The 21,723-nt window shown below is 32.3% G+C and overlaps 4 protein-coding genes across 13 annotated transcripts in view; 1 reads left to right on the top strand and 3 right to left on the bottom strand.

The window, feature by feature from the left end:
* On the bottom strand, nt 1–17,662 carry LOC135137643 (von Willebrand factor-like). Of its 3 annotated transcripts, none has more exons than XM_064067355.1 (4): nt 17,340–17,662; nt 862–1,001; nt 635–808; nt 1–475 (listed from the first exon to the last, which is right to left on the bottom strand). In XM_064067355.1, exons 2-4 carry the CDS (start codon nt 920–922, stop codon nt 117–119), a joined length of 594 nt encoding a protein of 197 aa, XP_063923425.1. In that variant the 5' UTR covers nt 923–1,001; nt 17,340–17,662; the 3' UTR covers nt 1–116. The 3 variants fall into 3 exon arrangements, with proteins under 3 accessions (XP_063923425.1, XP_063923426.1, XP_063923424.1); XM_064067356.1 differs by lacking the exon at nt 17,340–17,662 and adding an exon at nt 7,520–7,605; XM_064067354.1 differs by lacking the exon at nt 17,340–17,662 and adding an exon at nt 7,478–7,599.
* LOC135137645 (neuroglobin-like) overlaps nt 1–21,723 on the top strand; it is a 316,194-nt gene that overhangs the window by 267,683 nt on the left and 26,788 nt on the right. The window lies entirely within an intron of this gene.
* The window catches only part of LOC135137642 (keratin-associated protein 5-4-like), a 25,610-nt gene continuing 11,750 nt past the window's right edge, over nt 7,864–21,723 (bottom strand). Inside the window, exons 1-4 of one of the 2 annotated variants that reach the window (XM_064067351.1) lie at nt 9,186–9,928; nt 8,641–8,737; nt 8,392–8,568; nt 7,864–8,335 (exon numbers count right to left, since the gene is read on the bottom strand). In XM_064067351.1, the coding sequence (XP_063923421.1) occupies nt 7,971–8,335; nt 8,392–8,568; nt 8,641–8,701 (603 nt within the window). In that variant the 5' untranslated portion in view covers nt 8,702–8,737; nt 9,186–9,928 and the 3' untranslated portion in view covers nt 7,864–7,970. Of the gene's footprint in view, nt 8,336–8,391; nt 8,569–8,640; nt 8,738–9,185; nt 9,929–21,723 lie in introns of those variants that run through there. The other variant, XM_064067352.1, reaches the window with a different exon arrangement.
* On the bottom strand, nt 18,386–19,277 carry LOC135137644 (serine protease inhibitor swm-1-like). Its single transcript, XM_064067357.1, has 3 exons — nt 19,168–19,277; nt 18,946–19,116; nt 18,386–18,871 (listed from the first exon to the last, which is right to left on the bottom strand). The coding sequence occupies exons 1-3, from the start codon at nt 19,223–19,225 to the stop codon at nt 18,516–18,518; spliced, it is 585 nt and encodes a 194-aa protein (XP_063923427.1). The 5' UTR covers nt 19,226–19,277; the 3' UTR covers nt 18,386–18,515.

Consider the following 21,723-nt stretch of genomic DNA (forward strand, 5'->3'; position numbering starts at 1 on the left):
CTTTTTGTAAGTAACTGATGACATAAACTGTGCAGTGTAGGAAACAAACAAAAATTAAAAGATACTAAAAAATACAGGAGAACCTTTAAAACAAAAGTAACGTAATATTGTGAAATTTAACACTTTGGACAATTTACTTTTTTGATACAGCGTCCAGTGTTATCGTCGATAACATAATTCTTCTTGCAAAAGCAACCTCTTACGCATTGTTTTCCGCAAGTCTTTTGCGGTTCGGTACAGGTTGGTGGACAAGCCGTACCACAAGCATTATAAACGGCGTTTTTTTCACAGTTTAGTCTACAGTAAGTATTGGGTATACAGTCTCCATCCTTCGTTCTAACGTAGCCTTCTGCGCAGTTACACCCTGAACCGCGACACAGCAGGATACAGTAGACGATCTCGGTCTGATTACATATTTCAGGGCATAAATGGCGACAGGTGGTAAACTGTTCGTGTTCTTTGCATATGGGTACGCCTGAAACGAGCAAGAAAAAGTTAGATGACGCGCAATCAGAAAGATGATAAATAGTAGTAATCAACTCTATTTAAGGCGGGCTTCGCGCTTATAGCGGAGCTAGGGATGAGAGGAAATTGGTTTAATTTTTCATTAGTTTCTAAGGCGTAAAGTTAATACCTTCACAAGCTTCAGGCACACATTTCCCACCAGGTCCTTCTCTTATATATCCTTTAATACAAATACATGAATTTACGCACTGTTCGGTACAAACATCTGGCGGAGATTTATTCTGACATGTAGGAGCACAAGCCGATTCGCATCCCGGTTTTTCATTTGGAGGGCATTGCACTTCTAAAATCCGAGACACTAAAATTTAGATTTCAAGAAAGTTAACATGTTTTTACCTCCGTTTATTTGTCCTGATGACAGTAATACGGCGAAAATTATCAAGAGTGAACAGTTCATTTTATTTAGAGGTTTGTTACAAGTTTTCTTCAAGGTAGTTTAAAACAGAAGATTAGCAAATCTTGTTTGAGGAGATAACCTGTCAACAAAAAGAACACTCAGTTAAAAAACAGTTTAAAACTTTATATACAAATTTCTTGGCAAGAAGGCGTAAAATATTAATATTATTCGATTATGTAAATGGATTGTGAATGCACAAATAGGAAATTATACGCTGGTTCCACGTTTTTATTATGTACGTTTAGTGGACCAGATTCCACTTCTTCAATACCATTATTTTATTATGGAATATCTATGTACAATATTTTTGTTGTCTTAATAGATATTCTCAATTTACTGTTTGTTAACCAATTTCGGGATTTTTTGTATTTACCACACATTGACGTTTTCTGTATTAACTATGTGAAAATTTGAAATACAAATCTCATCAACCACCAGAAACTTAACGAATTACAAAATTGTCATTTAAAAAAAGGGATACTTCGATTGTCTATATAGTTTCTTTTAATTTCGTCTATTTATTTAAATTAAAATAAATAAATAAGAAATATAAAGTTTGTTAAAAAAATTAAAGCTACTGTTCATTATTTTGTTATGAATTAATGTAAAGCCTTGTTATATATCTTAAAATTTATTTGTTACTTTACATACATGGTGTACTGCCTTTGATACTTCGAGCAAAATTGAAAAATTAAACATATACTTTTTAAATTATTATTTTACAACAAGCTTGTAAGGAAAGCTGCCTAGAATTAGAAAAACAGGTTTGGAAACAATCCAGGCTTCCATGTGTTATTTTGTTCTTAAATATGTACATATAATTACAAAGCTTCAGTTTTAAACTTATTAAAACTAAATTTTCATGTAAATTATTAAATCAGATTGTTGATCCACCAAATTTAAATTCAACCCATAATTATGCTAAGACTACACATTTAAATATATTCCGTAAAAAACAATTATATAGAAATTACATAGCCTAATACAACCAGAAATGTACAATTATGTTAAAAACATAATACACAGCTCCCATTATAACAATAAAAACACCAGTACCTTATTAATTGAACATGGAATTATTTCGAAAATGATGTTATTAGAAATATTAATAACAATAAAAGAACCTATATAAATTCGGTAAACTGTCAGTTCAACTAACACAATTTACTGCAGAACTTGCGTATCCTCAAGTGATATTTTTACTAAGTTCTCTTTGTCTATGGAAGTTTCCAGTGTAATAAAGTTATTATCTGTAGTATCTATCTATACTAAACAAGATTATCGAACTAACTTGCAAACTATCGCGCTGTCTTAGGGCTTAGTGTTTTCTCAAAAATGTTTGAACAAACTGTACGTAACAGAATTACAAAGTTTCTCAATATTCATAATTTATCAGTTAAAGGAATTTTAGAGCGGACTTATCTACTTAAATTGCATTGTGAATTATATCCAATGCATCTTAAAAAACAAAAATGCATTAACAAGAAATTATCGTTACCATTTTTTTTTCGACACGGTTAATACTAGCGACTGATTATTACACAGCGATTATGTACAAAATAATTCCAGCGCAACTTGACTGTACTCTCGTGGACTCGATTTGATGAATAATAATCGTTCCCGAAGGTGGCCTCTATTTAAACCTATACGTTTCCCTCGATGGATCGAGAACGCCGCTTCGAGGGTTTTCTGGGCCCGTCTTGACATCCGCTTCTAGGCTTTGCTTTAGCGAACGCCGCGCCACCCGGCCGATGTGTCATACTACATACTAGAAGAAACATATACATACTAGAAGACTCATAGGCATCGTACCCGGACGGCGTATGGGTTTATTTCGAGACAGTATGTATTAGCGATATACCACTTCACCTAAATAATTTTCATGGGTCTGCCTTGATCCAATGGTTTGGAATCTATCTAGTGCTTTTAATAGATTTTTTTGCTGTTGAAAAAGGGACAAATATTTACAAAATTCACTAAAGTTTTCTGACAATTTAAGTTTACTGTGTGTTCTAATTAGATTTAAATATATTTAAACTAATTTAGTTTTTCAGTAGCCTGTAAATAATTTATTCAATAATAAAAAAAATAAGTCTTGTTCAAAACTCCTTACGTGACGTAGACAAATGTAATTCATATTTGGATGCAACCCCAAAAAATACCTAAAAATCGGCTGTCAATTTGAAAAAAAAAATCGAATCTGAAAAATTTCAACTTGTGTTATAAAAGAGTGTTTACGTACCCCGATGAAATTATAAAATTAAATTAAAAACTTAATATCGTCGCTTGAGAACTTGTTTGTCTACAGACCAGAGCGCCCTCAGGCCAGTATGGACCCTAAGCTTTCAGAAGCGATTTGGTTGGTTTGGACTATAATTTCTGGGGGAAATAGTTGTGTGGTCGGATTTTGTAACGAACAGTGAACATCATATTTACAAACAAACGATTTTGACATACAACTATTTTTTTGTTTAACTAAGAATTAATTCTTTAATTGTATTTTACACTAGCAAAATGTCTTAATTTAACAATATTGTTGAAATCCTAATAATGCAATGATTTTTTGTGGGAAAATGTAATTATTTTTATGTTTTGGAAACATTGTGTTATACCTTCTACGAATTTTTAAATATTTTTAATGACGTTTTTTGTGGTTATTTTCGATACATTGTATGATATTAACACTAAGAAAAAAATGAAAAATCAAAATAATCGAAAATTTGAAAAATCGAAAACCTGAAAAATCGAGAAATCTGAAAATCGAAACATTTTAAAAATCGAAAAACCAAGATGTCAAGAAATGGAAACAGAGAAATCGTTAAACTGAAAAATTGAAAAATCGAATAACGTAAAATTTAAAAAATCGAAAAATTTAAAAACCGAAAAACGAAAAATCGAGAAATCAAAACTCCCAAATTTAAAAAATTGAAAAATGGGATAATTGAAAATCGAAACATCAAAAAACTGGAAAATCGAAAAATCAAAAGATTGAGACAGTTAAGAAACCGAAATAGTTGCAAATTGAAAAATTGATAAATGAAAAAATTGAACAATCAAAACATCGAAACATCGAAATCTTGATAAATCGAGAAATCAAAAAATTTTAAAATTCGAAAAATTGAAATATTGAGAAACCGAAAGTTCAAATATTCGAGAAATACAAAAAGTCACGAAAAATTAACAAACTGAAATAAGCCAAAATCGAAAAAATTAGCTTAATAGTTGAAAAATTGAAAAATACAAAAAAATCTAAAAGCGGAAAAACAAAAAAATGAAAAACAGAAAAATGGAAAATCTGAGAAACCAAAATAGGCCAAAATAAAAACTCGAAAAGTTCTAAATTGAAAAAGTCATAAATCGAGAAACTGTACAATTAAAATAACGAAACATCCAAATCTCGGTAAATCGGGAAATCAAAACATCGAAAAATGGAAAAATTTTAAAAATAAAAAATTAAAAAACCGGGAAGTCGAAAAATCGAAAAATTTTGAAATCGAAACATTTGAAAAATTCGAAACCTTGAAAAACTGAAATATCCAAGAATTAGTAAAAAATCTAAAATTTCAAAAATTTAAAAATCCAAAATTTAAAAATCGATAAAGTAAAAAAATCGACAAATCGAAAAATCAGGGGTGGGATTTTGTTTCTATAACGATAAAATATCGGTGCGGATAAAATGTGGTCGTCTTTTTCTTCCACATCTGAAATTTATATTTTCGTCCTTGCCATTTATCGCTTCATTATCGCTTCGTATCGTATCGGTAGAAACAAAATCCTACCCCAGAAGTCAAAAATCGAAAAGTGGAAGAATCGAAGTATTGAAAAATCCCAAAACTGAAATAATGAAAAACTGAAAAAATTAAAGAAAAACTGAAGAATCGAAAAACAGAAAAATCCCAAAACTGCAATGTCAAAAAAATTTAAAAAATTGAAAAATTGAGAAACCAGAAAATCAAAACAATGAAGACGAAAATTAAAAAATTGAAAAATTTAAAAAACAAAAACCCAACCAGTTGAAACATTGAAGAATTGAAAAAATAAAAAATCGAAAAATTGAGAGTTTATAAAAGTTAAATTTGCCAAATATTTAAAAATCGTAAAATTCGAGAAGAGAAAAATGGGAAAAATGTAAAATTGAAAAACTGAGGAATTGTAAAATCGAAGAGTTGAATAATAGGTAAACTGAAAAATCCTAAAACTGAAATTTCCAAAAATTGAAAAATGAAAGAAAAACTGAAAAATCTCAAACTTGAAATATCCAAAAACTGAGAAATTAAAAAATAGAAAATTTGAGAAATCGAAAAGTCGAAACCTTAAAAAGTAGAAAATGTAAAAAATCAAAAACCTGAATTATTAAAAAATTGAAGAATTGAAAAACTGAAAAATCGAAACAGTCGAAAGTCAACAAATATATAGGAAAATTAAAACATCGATTAATTGAAAATTTAAAAAATTGAGAGCCAAAATTTGAAAAATCGTAGAAGTGAAGAGGAGAAAAATTAAAAAACGTAAAACTGAAACATAGGAATATTAAGAAATCGAAAAAATGAAAATCGAGAAATAGACAAATTGAGAAATTGTAAAATCCAAAAATTGAATAATAAATAACCTGAAAAATCCCAAAACTCTAATTTCGAAAAGTTGAAGGATGACAGAAAAACTGAAGAATTGAGAAACTGAAGAATTGAGAAACTAAAAATCCCAAAACTGAAAAACTGAGAAATCAAAAAGTCAAAAAAGTGAAGTCGAAAAATCAAAACTTTAAAAAATTGAAACATTGAACAATCATAAACCAAAAAAAATTAAAAATTGAAGAATCGAAGAAATGAAAAATCGGAAAACTGGGTTTATAAAAGTCAAATTTAAAAAATTGCAAAAACAAATATTTAAAAATCGTGAAACTGAATAACAAATAAACTGAAAAATCGCAAAATTGAAACATCTAAAAACTGCGAAATTAAAAAATTGAAAAATTGAAAAATCGAATAGTTGAAAAATTGAAAAATCGAAAGTCAAGAAATGGGGAAATTAAAACATCGATTAATAAAAAACAAATAAATAATAATCCATGCAAAGTAGATCCTAATGTTTACAAACCATAAAAATGCCTACACTTTTCTGAAAAAAATCCATTGCGTGATGACGATTTTAACAGTATTGTTAATTTGCGGAATTTTGCTAGTACCAAACAAAGTTAAAGAATTATTTTTTAATTAAACAAAACATAGTTGCATGTCAATAATCAATACATAAATGTAGCCACTAAAATGTTCACTTGTTCGTTGTGGAGTCTGACCAAGCAATTCTTTCCCGTAGAAATTACGGTCGAAACTCTTTAGAATGTGTATCAGATCACGAAACATGGCTTATCGATCAAATCGTTTCTGAACTCTTAGAGTCGATATTGGCCTGAGTGCGCTCTGGTCTGTAGACCAAACAAGTTCTCAGGTGACCATCTATCCTGACCTTCATTTTTAAATTGTGCAAAAAATGATTCATTGTAATTTATAATCCACTATACACACACTTTACACTGAAATGTATTTCACTTTAATGACAACACAACTAAAGGATAAACTTCTGCAGCTTCTCTATGGGCTCATATCAATGAGAGTCTTAGTTTTATGGAGTAACTATACTGATCACTTTTAGTAATATTAATAAGTAATGTTATGCAGTTTCTCTTAAAAAAAATCAATACATCGTATTCCCCAAACGCATATTACGCTATTGTGCATTTTAGATTATATAAGGCAAAATTTATGATCAGATTTAAAAGAATTCTTCGCTGCTTAGAAAATAATCTTTACCGTAGCTTATGCACACTTCTGCAATTTTGTTATGTTTATTCCAATAACCATCCTTTTTAAAAACAATCACCAATGAGTGTGTTAGTATTGGCGGTCCCTGAAATGCAAATGCCTAGTTTATGAAAAATTTGGTGAATTATTGAATTAATTAAATAAATTCTTTAGTGTTGTTACGAAATAAACCCATACGCCGCCCCGGTGAGACGCCTATGGGTTCTTGTATGTACGTCGGCGATGACTCATTGCCAGAGAGGGCGGCTAGAGAAGATCCTGGAAGCGGAAGTCGCGAATGGGTGCCCCAGAGAAGCCTAGACCCGGTGACGTAGGCGTTACGAGAAGGACGGCGTGCTGTTTAAACGGGAAGCACAGTCGAGAGCTGAATTCAGTTAACAAGTCGAGTCCAACGAGTATCGAGAGAAAACATTTAGCAAAATAAAACCCACAGTAAATTAAAACCCACTTCGCACAATCAATCCAAATTACGAACGTGATTTATTTGAGTTTTGTGAAAAAGGTTTTGCCAAATGTGAAAACTATAAATGAAGATAAAGATTCTAGAGGGGCTTTAAAAGTGCTATTTAATTGTTTATATAATTTTTTTCTTTCAGTTTGTTTGAAAATAAATCAATAAATGTTCACTATTCTTTAATACGAAATGAAAAACCTGTTGTATTAAAATCAATTTACACCAAATAACTTTAACCGTACTTGATCTCGTCCTTGACTATTTAGAAACTACTTTCACCTATCTTATATTGTTGTATCCGAAGCAGATAAATAATGATACCTCTCCATGCTCCAAATGGAATACATTTATCACTACGTCTTTCTTTTTTCTAACTTTGTTTACAAACACTGTGACAGTAATGGCTGACACAAAGAACTGGACTCCAAGATGTAGGAGGACACTTTGTTTCGTATACCGGTTTTTTATCCATTGAACATGATGGTTTCTTAGAAATATATTAATAGACAGACACATTTATTATACAAATAAAAATCTTACCTGCGTTTATTAGTCCCCTAAAATACTTTTCAAACTCGTACTGAATGAAAATATCGATGTATCTAAGAGAAAAGAATAAACACAAGAAAAATTGGAATAATATTTTATTGAAAAGCTAGATGGTACAGTGCTTTTAACTTTTATAAGAAATAGTGTAAGACACACATATTTTTGCAAAGGTTAAACCATAGCATATACGTATAATATGCAGTGTCAACTTGTATCAGTTTGCTTAAGTCTTCGGACAACCGTCTTTTTCAACACACTGGCCAGTGGTTTCATCCAGTAGGTATCCTTCCTTACAAATACACTCTTTAATACATCGTTTACAAACTCTGCTTGGTTCAGAGCAAGTGCCTGGACACGACGTAATTTTACAGTCGTTGTAAACCTTGTTTGGATCTGGACATTTAAAAGTACATTTGCTCTCACAAACACATTTCCCGTTTACTGATTCTCGCACATATCCATCTTCACAAACACATCCTACTCTAAGACATATCTTTGGGCATATTGTGGGAAGAGTTTGGTTACAAATTATGGGACATGTTGTTGGGCAAGACACAAATTTCTCATGTTCTTTGCAAATCAGAACACCTAAGATAAAACAACAATTGTGATACGACTCGTTTCTATTTAATCGTTGAACCTACCTTTACACGATTTTGGTACACAAATACCACCTGGTCCTTCTCTAATGTAATTTTTCTCGCAAATACAAGGGCCAACACACTGTTTAGTACACGACTTTGATGGGTTCTTATTTTGACACGTGGGTGCACAAGCTGATTCACACCCGGGTACTTCGTTATCGGGACACACGATATCTTCTGCAAATAGAAAGTGTATTTCTTTTTGTAAAATTTTCGCCAGTAATATAATACAGTTATTTGTGCTCTTACCTGCACTTATTAATGTCACAATAAAACATATTGTAATCGCTCGAAGAAACTGTAGTTCCATTTCAGCAAAAAAGTAAACCCCAAATTCTGTATTTGCCTGCAAAAGATTTTCTATCTAAAAATTTATTGATAACAGCGACATAATTTTACGCAGTGCCATAATTATGTCGCAGTTTTGTTTTACTATACTACAATTTTACTGTACATAAATAAAAAACAAAAAATTCATATCGATTTCGTCTTTGTTATAGCAAATCCCGTATTCTTTTTTCATTCCTGATTTTTTTATATGTGGAATTAGAATTCATTAGCCCTAATTTTAAGAAACTTTAATAATGTATAACCTCTAATAATTTACTCTTGGCCGTAGCTGCTTAGATTTTGTCATAATTTAAAGCAATACTTCCTTTGCTGACGCTCAGCAGGTAAAAAAGTAAAAAAACCTATTCATGGAGGCGTCATATGTGTAATTAATTATAGTGTGACGAAATTCCGGTGTGACGGACGGTCCGGAATCTCGCCGATAACGTGTGGTGGCGGCGTACCTGGGTACCAAACCTTGGGCCGACTAGTGTCGCTGATTTAAGAAACACGTCTTACTGACCCAGGGAGGGAGGGAACGCCGGGGTTGCTCTCAAGCCGGAGACACGGATCTCAGGTGGTGAGCGCCAGCGAATACACGACAATAAAATAAAACGGCTAGAAATATTTTAAATAATAAATCGGGTTTATACCCTGCCACCAGCTACACAAAACGGTTTTACAAAAAAACGAATTAAACGTCCGGCACGGTCGTTCCTCCGGAGCAGCGACTTCCTTCAGGACGGGCTCGTCTGGGCTTGAGGGCGACGACCTTGAACCTGGAAATCGCCCGAAGACGGTACGGCGACCCGCGAGGTGAGCGCGGTGGCGGTTCACGACGCGTGCACGACGATTTCGACTTGTGACGGTGACGACAGGGAAAGAAACCCGGTGACGGTGGTACGGTTTCTCGCTCGGGGGCGGCGATTCAAAAAAACTGGTACTTAAACGGGCAAACGACCCAAAAAGGTACTTATGGTGGTCGGGGGGTCAAACTGCACTTTCCACAAAGAAGAAAAAAACTTTTCAAAATTAGCCATAGCACTTTCGCACTCTCTCAAGCTTCAATCAAAAATCCTTCTTCCCGCCGCGCTTAAATTGTGGGTTATAGACAGTGGTTGTATATATATGACCTATATAAACTTTGTATGTCAATAAAAGTGGCCATTTTCTTGCTAACTGTAAGTGACAAGGCGTCCTACACACAAAATGTATACTGCGTAATATAAACTTTATTTATCACTACAATGTTTACAAACAAGTGTGATAAATTGGTCAACGGGTATGTATATAACGATAATGTGGACAATTGTTTAGACAAACAAACATACAATACATAAAGATACGATTGGGTACAAGCTTTATAATTATTATTAGTAGAATACGGTTCTTTATCTATAATAAACTTACAAACTATCTACTTATAATGTGTCAGATCAGCAATTTCCTGAATATATTTCGGTAATATATTAAAAAATCTACTCTAAAATGTATCCATTCTTGAGTATTGATATGTTTGGGATGTTCTAATTGCAGGATTGAAGAATCTAATGTTGTGATTAATATCTTTTTATGAATTTCAAAGTATCGCTTATGTTTGAAAAGAAATATTAAATTTCATATATGTTAGTATATTGTTACGATGAACGGGTATTTAAAATCGACGTGGGTGAAACTCAACAATGTATTTCTCAATAATTCAAATTTACACGACTAGCTATTACAGCGATTATGTACAAAATGATTCCAGTGCTACTTGACTGGACTCTGTCTTCGCCCAATTCCTCTCGTTAGCTGAATCATCGTTCCCGACGGTGGCCTCTATTTAAATCCATACGTTTCTCTGGATGGATCGCGAACGCCGCTTCTAGGTTTTTCTGGACCCCGCATTCGAGATTTCCCGCAACCCGCTCCCGACTTGTCTTTATGCGAATGCCGCCCGGCCGCCGTCACCAATGATGAGTCATCCATTATCGCCGCACATACCAGAAAACCCAGACGCGGTGTATCGAGGCGGTGTATGGGTTTATTTCGTAACAATATGTATAAACAGTTCTTTTAATTATAATATGTAATGTGTAAAACACCTCTACATCGTTCACTACACTATACATTTAACATGTCACGTATTATCTTAATTTGTAACTTAAAAATACTTCTTATTCCTTGTCTAAAAAATTTTAGTGCATATTGTAAAAGGCATTGAACATTGGTAAAGTAAATCATTTTTAAAGAGTCTGAATTTAAGTAATTTTTAACATTATTATTACAAAAGCAATCTTCTCGGTTTTTCTTCTATATCTTCAGGATGGAATGTCCAGTTCAAACCTTTGTCAACATCAAGTCGAAAAAATTTTACAATTTGACTCAACAAAAGGGTTGTTAAGTGAAAATCTAATTTTTTTATTTGCTTATATTACTAATGTGTTTTTATAGAAGAAATTTAGGTTTTTCTTTATTAGAGATATTATATATCTGGAATGTTTGTCAATATAATATTTTCATCCTTAACAGTTGTATTAATATCGTTCATGTAAATAATAAATCACAGTGCTCATAGCATAGTTCCTTGAGGTACATATTTCTAACTTTTGTAAGCCTGTTTCATTCATTATCTGCCATTTTTTTAACTTTACAAATTGGGAGAGATTAGTTCAATGATTTAGATAATAAAAAATGCTTTGAATAAGCCAAGAAATAATTTTTAATTTCAAGTATTGAGAATGTCTTGCAAGGTGGCAAAATTGCAGTAGACTTGGACACTATGTATTCATGCTAACATTTCCTGAATAAATTTCGATTTTCAAAATAAAACAGTAATCTTTTTCCGCATTACTAATTCGGATACAAAAACGTTGATGGTTATTTAGGTAATTTTTTGCCTTTTTTGTACAATAATTTTATTTCCGCAATTTTCAATTGATCTGGCAAAGACCGCATTTTAAAGAGTTAATAACAATATTATGTTAACGGTCCAAAGTTTTAGTATGCAAAATTAAGTAATTTTTTTGACATTTCGTCACAACTGGTATGCTTACTAGATTAAGCTAAAGGTTTTCATACGAAAGATACACAGTATTTGTAAAAATTATGAACGATTCTAACTGTTTTTTTGTTATACCGAACTCTCATTATTTTTTGAGTATGAACTCGGGCGGCATTTTAAACCCGGCGCATCCACCAAAAGTAACATAGACCAATTAACAAGTTCCTCAAAATGCACGCTTTGTTTCAAGCGTCTAGACTGCTAAATTGAGTTAAAGACTCTCTTTTTTTTCTAACTTAATGCCTCACGGTTTTTTTCCTCGTCCTAAAGAAAACATATCGCCGAACTAGGTGTTAACACGAAGACGCCGGTAATGCACCTAACTAATAGCCTAAGAGAACAGTAAAAGGAAACGTAAACTGCTTAGCTTATCCCGCCTAGCCATTTGCTTTCACAACGTGACACAACCCTCTTCCCCAAGTGCCAGATTATATTACCACATATCACCACTGACATCGATCCACCTAGGGCAAGCTCTCGAAGAAAAAACAGAATTTAATAACTCGCATAGCGGAGGTCCGTGAAACAATTCCAAGGCCTTTGCACTATTAATTAAAGCCATTTGGAGGCTGCTGATATACCCGGTGTTGACATTACGCCACGCGAAACTACTTCAGAGAGCGAACTTGTTAATAAATGACTTAATTGCTGCGTAATTAATTACATTAACCTGGTCGTTAGCAAGGAGACATTTCAAATCCATCAATCTCTAATGGGGTTAATATAGACAGTGAACGGACGAAGTTGGTATTGCATTAAATATGTGATAAGGACCATGAATTCTCTCAATTATCCTGTATTTGTATTTGAAATGTGTTCTTGGTAACAAATACCATAAATTAGTTCAACATACGTCGAATGATTTTAGTGTTAATGAAAAATTAATGACACAGTTCTTGGCAGAACTTTTAACAAAAACGAACAATTATTGAAAAAAAAGCAAAAACATTTTTGAGAAGACCGGCATTACATGAAGAACAACAAATGCTATTGTGTCGTCAATGTTTATATTAGAAACTGGGAGCTTTGGAATTATATAATTGTTAATATTTCTAGTCTAGGTAGATTAAGAATGTGCGTACTATTGTACCATTACTGCAAATTCCTGGTAATATTTTTAATGTATATTTTGCGGTGTTACGGATATTCTATCTAAAACACGTGTGTTTCATAGACTAACACGATTAAAATTTGAATAATTTACCATGTTTCTGATTACCTTAAATTTTTTTTTAGATTCCAGAGCATTTGGTTTCGCGATTTCAAAATTAAATCGTAAAAGATTACTGTACAGTTTTGATTTTTTTCTCTAAAATTCTGGAGCACAAGTATAAAAACTGAACAGGAACTCATAAACCACAAGTGTAGGTGTATGTTATTCTATAATTTTACAGAAAACATACATATATTTACATATAACATTTATTCGGAAAAATTTTGTAATGAGGTCATTAATTTTTTGAGAGAGAAATTGTCAATATTCGTCAGTTTTTTCGGTTGCTGAGTGAATCAGGTTTATCTCTTAATAAAAAAATAATGCCTGTCATCTAAAATCTACTCGTAATAAATTTATTAAATAAAGATTCATTATTGTTAAAAAAACACTCTACTGTTTAGTTTAAAATAATGACCAAAAAGTTCTAGTTTCGAATTCAAATTTTCTGTAATCAAACTAGGAAAGTTTGATTCTTGTCTACTGTATTCTATCCAAGTGGTAGATCTCTAGTGAGGAGGCAGAGAAATACCCTCGCTGCTAAGTACCGATAATACTTTTCCATACGATAGTAACTTTCGGCAATTACTTCATAGATCTTTCTTTAGCAAATAGTTTATTAGTTAATGTTCTAATAAGTTGCGTAGATACAAAGAAGAAAAATAGAAAATGTTGCTAGTGAAAATATTTCCTTAAATAAATAAAATGCAAAATCCTTTTTACATTTTTTTAATGTACACAAAAATACGTTCTAGACGAACCCGCATTATGCAGTTATTATATGCCTTGCCTAAATGTAACACAAGATTAATGAAAGAAATAAAATTACAGGTTGGCGATAAATACATACCAATTGTAAATGTTGTTATTGTTCTATTATTTCGAATAATATCTCATAAATCATTCGTAACCAGGTGTTATTTTACCAACGAAGCTACTGCTGCAATTATAGTTTATTAATGAGACTTTATACTACATTTTCGATTATGTAGATAAAAAACAAAGAAAGTGTCTGCTTGTTATTATTATGCGAATGTTACAAGGAATTTATTTTATTTTATTCTACTCTATTCTATTATTATTATTATTGGAGTCATAAGACATATTTTTTTTAAAGAATGATGCCTCCAACAATGTAAAGTACAAAGTATTGTACAGAAGTTTAGTTTACACGGAAACTTTGGAGCGTATTAAAACAGGTTTTTAAAATTTATCAGACATTGTACAATATTTCGACAGAATGTACAAAGAATTTGGTCTCTGCCTTCAAGACGAAAAAAAAAATTACGAATGTCCGTGTCCTTTTTGTTATTCTGCCCTAATCCGATCACAAGAAGATCTCAATGCAATGTGCAAAAAAATTCATTCTATTTTTGGTACCCTTTTCGAATCGAACAGAATCTCGTTTAAGGCTAATTCGAACAACACACACATCTTGAAAAACCATGGTGAAAGTACACAGTTTTAGATGAAGCAAAACTGCACTTAATAAAGCATAGAACCCGAGAAAATCTCTGCTGAAAATGAAGTTGATTGTCAGCAGAGATTTTGTCGGCTTCTGTATATTTAAAAAGCATAATTTCACTGTAGTCTTGCGTATATGACGTGGGTGTAAAAATTCCCGAAATAAAACTTTCTCCTTTAATTAGCAACGAGGACTGAAACATATTTCAGCCATCCATTTTCTTCCTGATGCGTTATTTTTAGATGGAAACCAGCACACACATCGCCCAGTGTTGAAGAGGATGTGAGTGTTTCCAAGCAAGGAAGTCCTTTTATAAAGCCGGGATTTAGTAAATTGTGTTGGCTCTCTATGACGTGGGAAGCTGTGGAGGGTTCAATTCGGGTTGAAAAATGTAGGCGTTCTACTAAAGGTTAATGGTGACAACTTGAGTCTGTGCTATTATGGTGTCTTCTCTATATCACAATAAGATAATTGCGACGATCTGCGTAATTGTCATGTCGAAATCCTTTAGTGGAGAATATAGGTCAAGGGTAGTCTCGGAGGAATCCAATAAGGGTTGTAAAATTTTACGCAGGGGATTACTTTGAAGGGAATTTGTTTTATTGTGGCATTAAATGGGAGATGGAATGATTAAAGGGAGTAAAGGAGGGCAGGGATTTGTGAGTCTGTTGAGATGATTGCAAAGTAAATGTACCATGCGCAGGGTACAAACGGGATTATTAACGCGTTTTGTAATTTTTATATTGTATTCGCTCTTTTCTTTCTGTTTACTATGGACCTGATTCTCTGCCACAACAAATATCTTACCAAGTGATTATTTTAGTAAAATCAAAATGTAAATTTTTGCTGACATCTTCTAAATCCAAAGAAAACAACGAACATGCAAACTAATAGCTGCTTTTAATCCTTAGGGATTACAAATTGAATTGCATGCGTTTTTATTACAAAATTTGTGAATAGTTTTCATAGATGAATTGTGACATAATAACGAGCAAAGTAATTCCGAACTGGATTTAGAAGTAAATGGGTGAGTATTGGAAAAACAGTATAAGTAACACGGGATTACACTTTTTTCCCCTCAAAAATTTTAAAGCTCGAGGCTCTCTCGGGAGTAAAAACCAGATTTAATCCCTTGTTATTTCATATTTTATTTATTCATGATCGTAGTATGCAGCAGACAGTGATGTTTTTCCAAATATAAATTATTGATTATCCCGAGCACATCCTGGCTACGCGCATACAAACTTGTGAGAAATTTTGTGAATACAAATTCAAGGAATTGTTTACCAAGACGTGAACAAAAGCAAATTTAGTATTTAATTAATTTAATAAAGCCTTAAATATTTTGCTTGATACTACTTAGATAACTGGTCTTCATTATTTATTTAACAATGGAGACATTTTTAAATTGATTTAATTGATACAGAAGACCGCCGCAGGCAATGCCCAGTATGTAAACACCATTGCCCTAATTTATACTGAAATGAAAAATCTGTTATATGGATTATGAATTGGTCTGCTTAAATTTTATACCGTTCTTTCTTCATTTTCTACAACTGTAAATCTTCTCTGTATATTTTTTCTGGTCGCTTAATGGTTACCAAAAAAAAATAATTCAAGTCTTGAACATCTGTTTTATCCAGTTCTAAAAGTTCGTCTATTCTTAATGATTAGCCAGCCACTCCGAAAATTATTGCAACCTGTAAAGTGCAGATTTTTTCTTGTTTGATTGATCTTTATTTTATTACCTCCGTCTTTAAGGAATGATTTTTGGGGGCATCAGATATGAATTTTTGGATATTTTTTGAAATTGCGAATTATCTTTAATTTCGCTTTCTATAAACCGGGCCCTACTCTTGCAATAAAAATTGCGCTTCGCTAATGTCAAATGCTAATTGTCATTTTTAGGTATGACAGTACACAAAAACATTTGCAAGGTATTACCAACGCGGGATAAAAGTCTTTGTTTATCCATGTTGACGATGTCATCAAAAATTTTGTATTGGTCAAATTAAGAACTAGTCACCTCATTTTTCCGCAAATGTGAAGTATAGGCACTTCTTTATATAATAATGATAAAATGAGAATTACAATATTCAGAATATTTTGTTCAATTATTTTATTAATTAATAATAATTTTAGTTCTTTGTTTTGGGAAGACAAACTCATTCAAATCATACTGATTTCTACGTGACATTCTTCCGATTTATAAGCAAACATAAACACATGAGCTTCCGATTTCTATTACCTAGTGCTAAAGGACACTTTATTATGTTAGTTATGTGCTTTAAATATATTTTACATTGTCCGTACGGCTCAGCGGCTGCGGGGGTGTTATTTGTGCCGCTGGTTTTTACTATATAGCGGTTATTACAGAACGAAAATCGTAAAATCAAATTTTATAATTTTTTAAAGAGCTGGATTTGACGGATTATTCTTTAGCCTTCGACCAATTTTTAATTGAACAAATTAAGAATAAAGAAATATCTTTATTTAATTACAGTCAAATAAGAATAATAATAATCTTCATTCAAAATATTTTATTCCATTATGGCTTAATCAATAATTTTAGTCCTCTGTTTTGAGAAAACTACTCCTTCAAATTAAACAAATTTCCGCGTGACATTCTTTGGATGTATAAACATAAACAACCGAAGTTAAACATGTACACTGATAATAATACGCTCTTTTCCGTTGGTTATTTGCTTTAAATATATTTCATACTGTCCGTATGTCTGCGGACGGCACCTCATTCGAATTTACGCTCCCGCGACGCAGGGAGTTCGAGGTGTCAGTTACACCAGTGTTTATTGTATAAAGGTTATCAGAGAACAAAAAGAGTAGTAAAAAAACCGCGAACAGTAAAATTTGAAAAACGTGGGAACAAGACTAACCCTTTCAGCTGTTTAAATCGTCTTCGGTCTTATTGCTTCTGTTCTAAATACACTACTACTACTATTTTGAAGTAACTTTTCACGTTATTTATGTATTTACAACTAATTTACATGTACGTAGCCATGACGTCAAAAAATTTATGACATTTATAGGTTCTCAGCACGCATTACCATTAACTTTCAATGAGACTATAACACCTTTTAACGTTACCAAAATATTTTTAAACTTTACATGTTTGTTTGTTTTTCAAAAATCGATAATCGCAACAGAAAGTTTAGAGATAGTGGATGTTTTTTAATAACCTTTGGGGTAATTCAGTGAGATTATTTATTTTTGTTTTCTTAAAATAAAACTGCATAAGAACTAATAAAAAAAAACAATTTTCAAACATCCTCTGAAGTTTTGTAAACAATCCAAGCTGATTCCCTATGGCATCAAATCTGAAGCTTGGAGCATCCGCATTTCCCTAAACGTTACCAATTCATGATAATTTTTATTGAATAACTGATAACAAATTGTGGTAATATTTTTACGATTGTCACTGTTTTATGTAATAAATCTAATGAGTTCAAAATTTTTAGTTTTGTCATTTTACTTCAGTAATAACAAAAATGCAGCAGGTAAGGAGTATTGTGAAATACCGGTAGATAAGACACATTTAGATATTTTATCAGAAATTTCAAAACAACGTTTTCTATGATAATTTTCTTCGTTTACATATTACGATATTTGCATTTTATTCTATTTTTACTGCAACGTGAAGGTAAAAATGTTAAACAATTTGTTTATAATTTTCGGAATATTATCAACATTTTAAGTAGTCGTAAATGTTTTTTAAATCAGCGCCGACAACATTATGGCGAAAATCTTGCCATCGCATTCGTGATTTACGTAAAGATTTGGACTTTGGAATTTTCATTCATCTGTTTCCCAGAATATAATTATTTTAAAGTGGACGATATTTTCTTTTCTTCGTGGTATAAATCGAAGTTAAAAACAAATCAACATTTTTAACTCAATACGTTGCGGAGAAAATAAATGTATGTTGAAACTTCTCATTCATTATTATTTTAATAAAAACACCATTATCAATAAACTACCTATAAATAACTTTAAAATGTTACAAAACACAGTTATTGCTAGAATTTCATAAAACTTCTACAATTCAGATTAAATCAATTAGGACAATCATTTCTCCTAACACATGCTCCACTATTTTCATCCAAAAGATATCCTTGTTTACAAAAACAACCCTCAACGCATTTCCTTTCGCAAACTTTACTTGGTTGAGAACAAGTACCAGGACATGGGCTACCGCATTCAGTGTAGGCTTCATTTATTCCACATTTTGGTTGACACCTTCCCTCGGGAATACACGATTCTCCTTCTCTTTCCCTTATAAAACCATCAGCACAAACACAGCCCGTCTTACACAAAAGAGGACAAGCTTGAATTTCAGTTTGGTTGCAAATTCTCGGACACGCTGTTGCACAGGTTGTGAATCTTTCGTTGTCCTTGCATACGGGAACACCTGTTCAATTAAGAACGATTTAACTCCAAGCTAATTTTAAAATTATTGTAATTAGATGAAAAATGAAAAGTTACCTTCGCATGATTCTATACATCGGCCACCTGGACTTTCCCTGATGAATCCTTTTTTACAAGAACACCCTATGATGCACAGATCTGTGCAAATTTGAGGCGACGTGTTTTGGCAAGTTGGAGGGCAGACAGACTCACACTCTTTAAATTCTTCGTTTGGAGGACAAGTGATTTCTAAAACCATTTCGTAAAACAAATTGTTTTAACAGTGTGCAAAACTCTTACCTTCTGCAGTTATTCCTACGAGGAAGAAAAGAGCGCAAAATAATAAGTGTAGATCCATTTTAAGAGACTGATGCTCAATTTCTGTACGTTTTGTTTTGACGGGACGCTATTAAATAGCACTTTTCGACAAATATTTTTATAGGGTATAATTGTTATACAGGTCTATGTACTCACTTGATCTTCTTACGAACAGTGTAAACAATAATATTAACTTAAGTACCTTAAGCTTATAACAACTTTTAAAACAAAAATAAGTTTTGATGTAAATTATGTACTTAGTTTAAGTAGCTCTGATATATATGTCATGAGTATATTGACTTTTGCAGGCACTTATTATGAACTACAATTGTTTCTATACACATTAGGCTTTATTGTTGTCTTAGTAGTGATTGTACTGTGCCACCTACATAATTCTTGTTGTTGGCTTAGTTGGATTTTCTTCCATCGGACGCTGTTGTTTACACTGACAAAAATCCTTTAGATAAACGAAATCAAACAGCTGTTGGTATAATTTTCGTATTTTTCCCAACAGTATTTTTTTATTTGCATTATTCTCCTTTTCTATTCTTTATTTGATCCGACAGGATTGTTTAACTTTTTTTTTCGTTTTTTCTTTTGCTTATATACACAGTACGAGTCAAAAACACCGCGGTCCACGATATCTCATTAATTATTACAGAGAAAAAAGTCAGAAACTAAAGCTGTATAACCCTTTAAGTAGCATACATTAAAATTATCTCCCACTAAACAGATTGTTTTGTTTCCGAGGAATACCACACACGTTAGTTTTTTTAAATATAATATCCTATATATTTTCATATATTCTCATTAGCCCCTTCCCAGGCTTTGTAAATATAGTTATCCTTGAAATTACGTTTCGTTGTATTTTATTACTGCATCTTACCCTCCTTTCCGTTCCTTTTCTTTCAACCTGTCGGTGTATCCCCTAAAGAAGTAAAATATTATCAGTAGCGGTCAACTTTAAATGTTATATATACATATACAGCAAATCTCGTTTCTTTGAAAAATTATAAAATTAGATTTTGCGATGTTTGTTTTGTCAGTTCGCAGCCCCTGCGCCGTGGGGACGCGAATTTCAAAGGATTGTCCAAATTGCACAAGTACGGACAATGTAAAATATATTTAAAGCAGATTAACAACGAGAAAAAATTAAATCTCAGCAATAATAACAAAGTTAAGTATTTATGTTTATACATCTGAAGAATGTTAAGTAGAAAATTGTTTGATTTGAATGAGTTTGACGCCTTTGAAACACAGGACTAAAGTTATATTATTGAAACTAAAATAGAACAAAATATTCTGAATGTTATTATTACGATTTTTCTGAAACAAAGACGGGCGTATTCTCGCCTTTCCGAGAAATTGGGGTGACTCGTTCTTAATTTGAACAAAAAAAAAAAAATTGTTATGACGCCATAAACATAGGTAGTACACAGCGCGAGAGAAAAAAAAAGAAACGGCCAAGTTTGGCATCGCAGGTGCGATCGCCGGTCGGTGTGTCGATGTTGCAATTCACTGAAAGAAAGTTGTTATAAATTTTTTTATAAACGCTTTCTATCCAATATTGCAATCCAAGTTTATTTATATCGCAAAAACCGTCTATTTTTATTTATTTCTCCACAAAATATCGGAACACAGATTTTAAAAATAACTCTATTGTGATCTTTAGTGAACCCTTCCATTGCTACAAAATTCGTAGAAAATTGGAATAATTTGACTGAAATGGTCTGAAACTCTCTATCTGTTTCATGATCCATTATTTTTAACGGGCTTGTAACATGTTACAGTCATTGACGGTATCAACAATTTTCACTATTTTTATGTCATTTGCACACATATACACATCGCAGTCCTCTCCTAGACGCAAAACAATATCGTTGATAAAAATTATAAACAACAACGGGCCTAAATTAGATCCTTAACAAACGCCTGATCATGCTCATATGATCTGTACCCTTGGTATTCTACAAATTGTCTTTGCCCTACAAGAATTGACTTAAACAAAAGCACTAGACTATCACATAGCCCGAATAGGCTTAATTTATTTAACAGAATGCAATGATCGACAGTGTCAAATGCTTTAGAAAGATCGCTGGACATCACATCGACTTGCTGTCTACAATTTAAATCGTTTGACACAAATTGAGTGAATTCAACCAAATTCGTACATGTCAATTTGCCTTTAAAAAAACCACAGCTGACAGTCTGATATATATGGCTTAACGTGCGCATAAACGGTATTGGACAGTCGCGAACGAAAAATGCGGGTATCTGATCCGTTCCCATTGTTAAGTTCGCTTTTATTTTACAGACCGCTTATAAAATATCCTTATCGACTATTGAGAAGGTATGTAGTACAGGTATATTACTAGTATAACTATCACAGAATATGTCACAGATTGAATTGGCATGACTATGTACGTTATCACAATTGCCATTATCACAGATCACACTACCACATGAAATATTATTGATGACTATGTACGTTATCACAATTGCCATTATCACAGATCACACTACCACATGAAATATTAT

The sequence above is a fragment of the Zophobas morio genome, unplaced genomic scaffold (assembly GCF_036711695.1).
Source record: "Zophobas morio isolate AGI-343-1 ecotype UQ-CSIRO unplaced genomic scaffold, CSIRO_AGI_Zmor_V1 ptg000029l, whole genome shotgun sequence".
In the NCBI taxonomy this organism is placed as follows: domain Eukaryota; kingdom Metazoa; phylum Arthropoda; class Insecta; order Coleoptera; family Tenebrionidae; genus Zophobas; species Zophobas morio.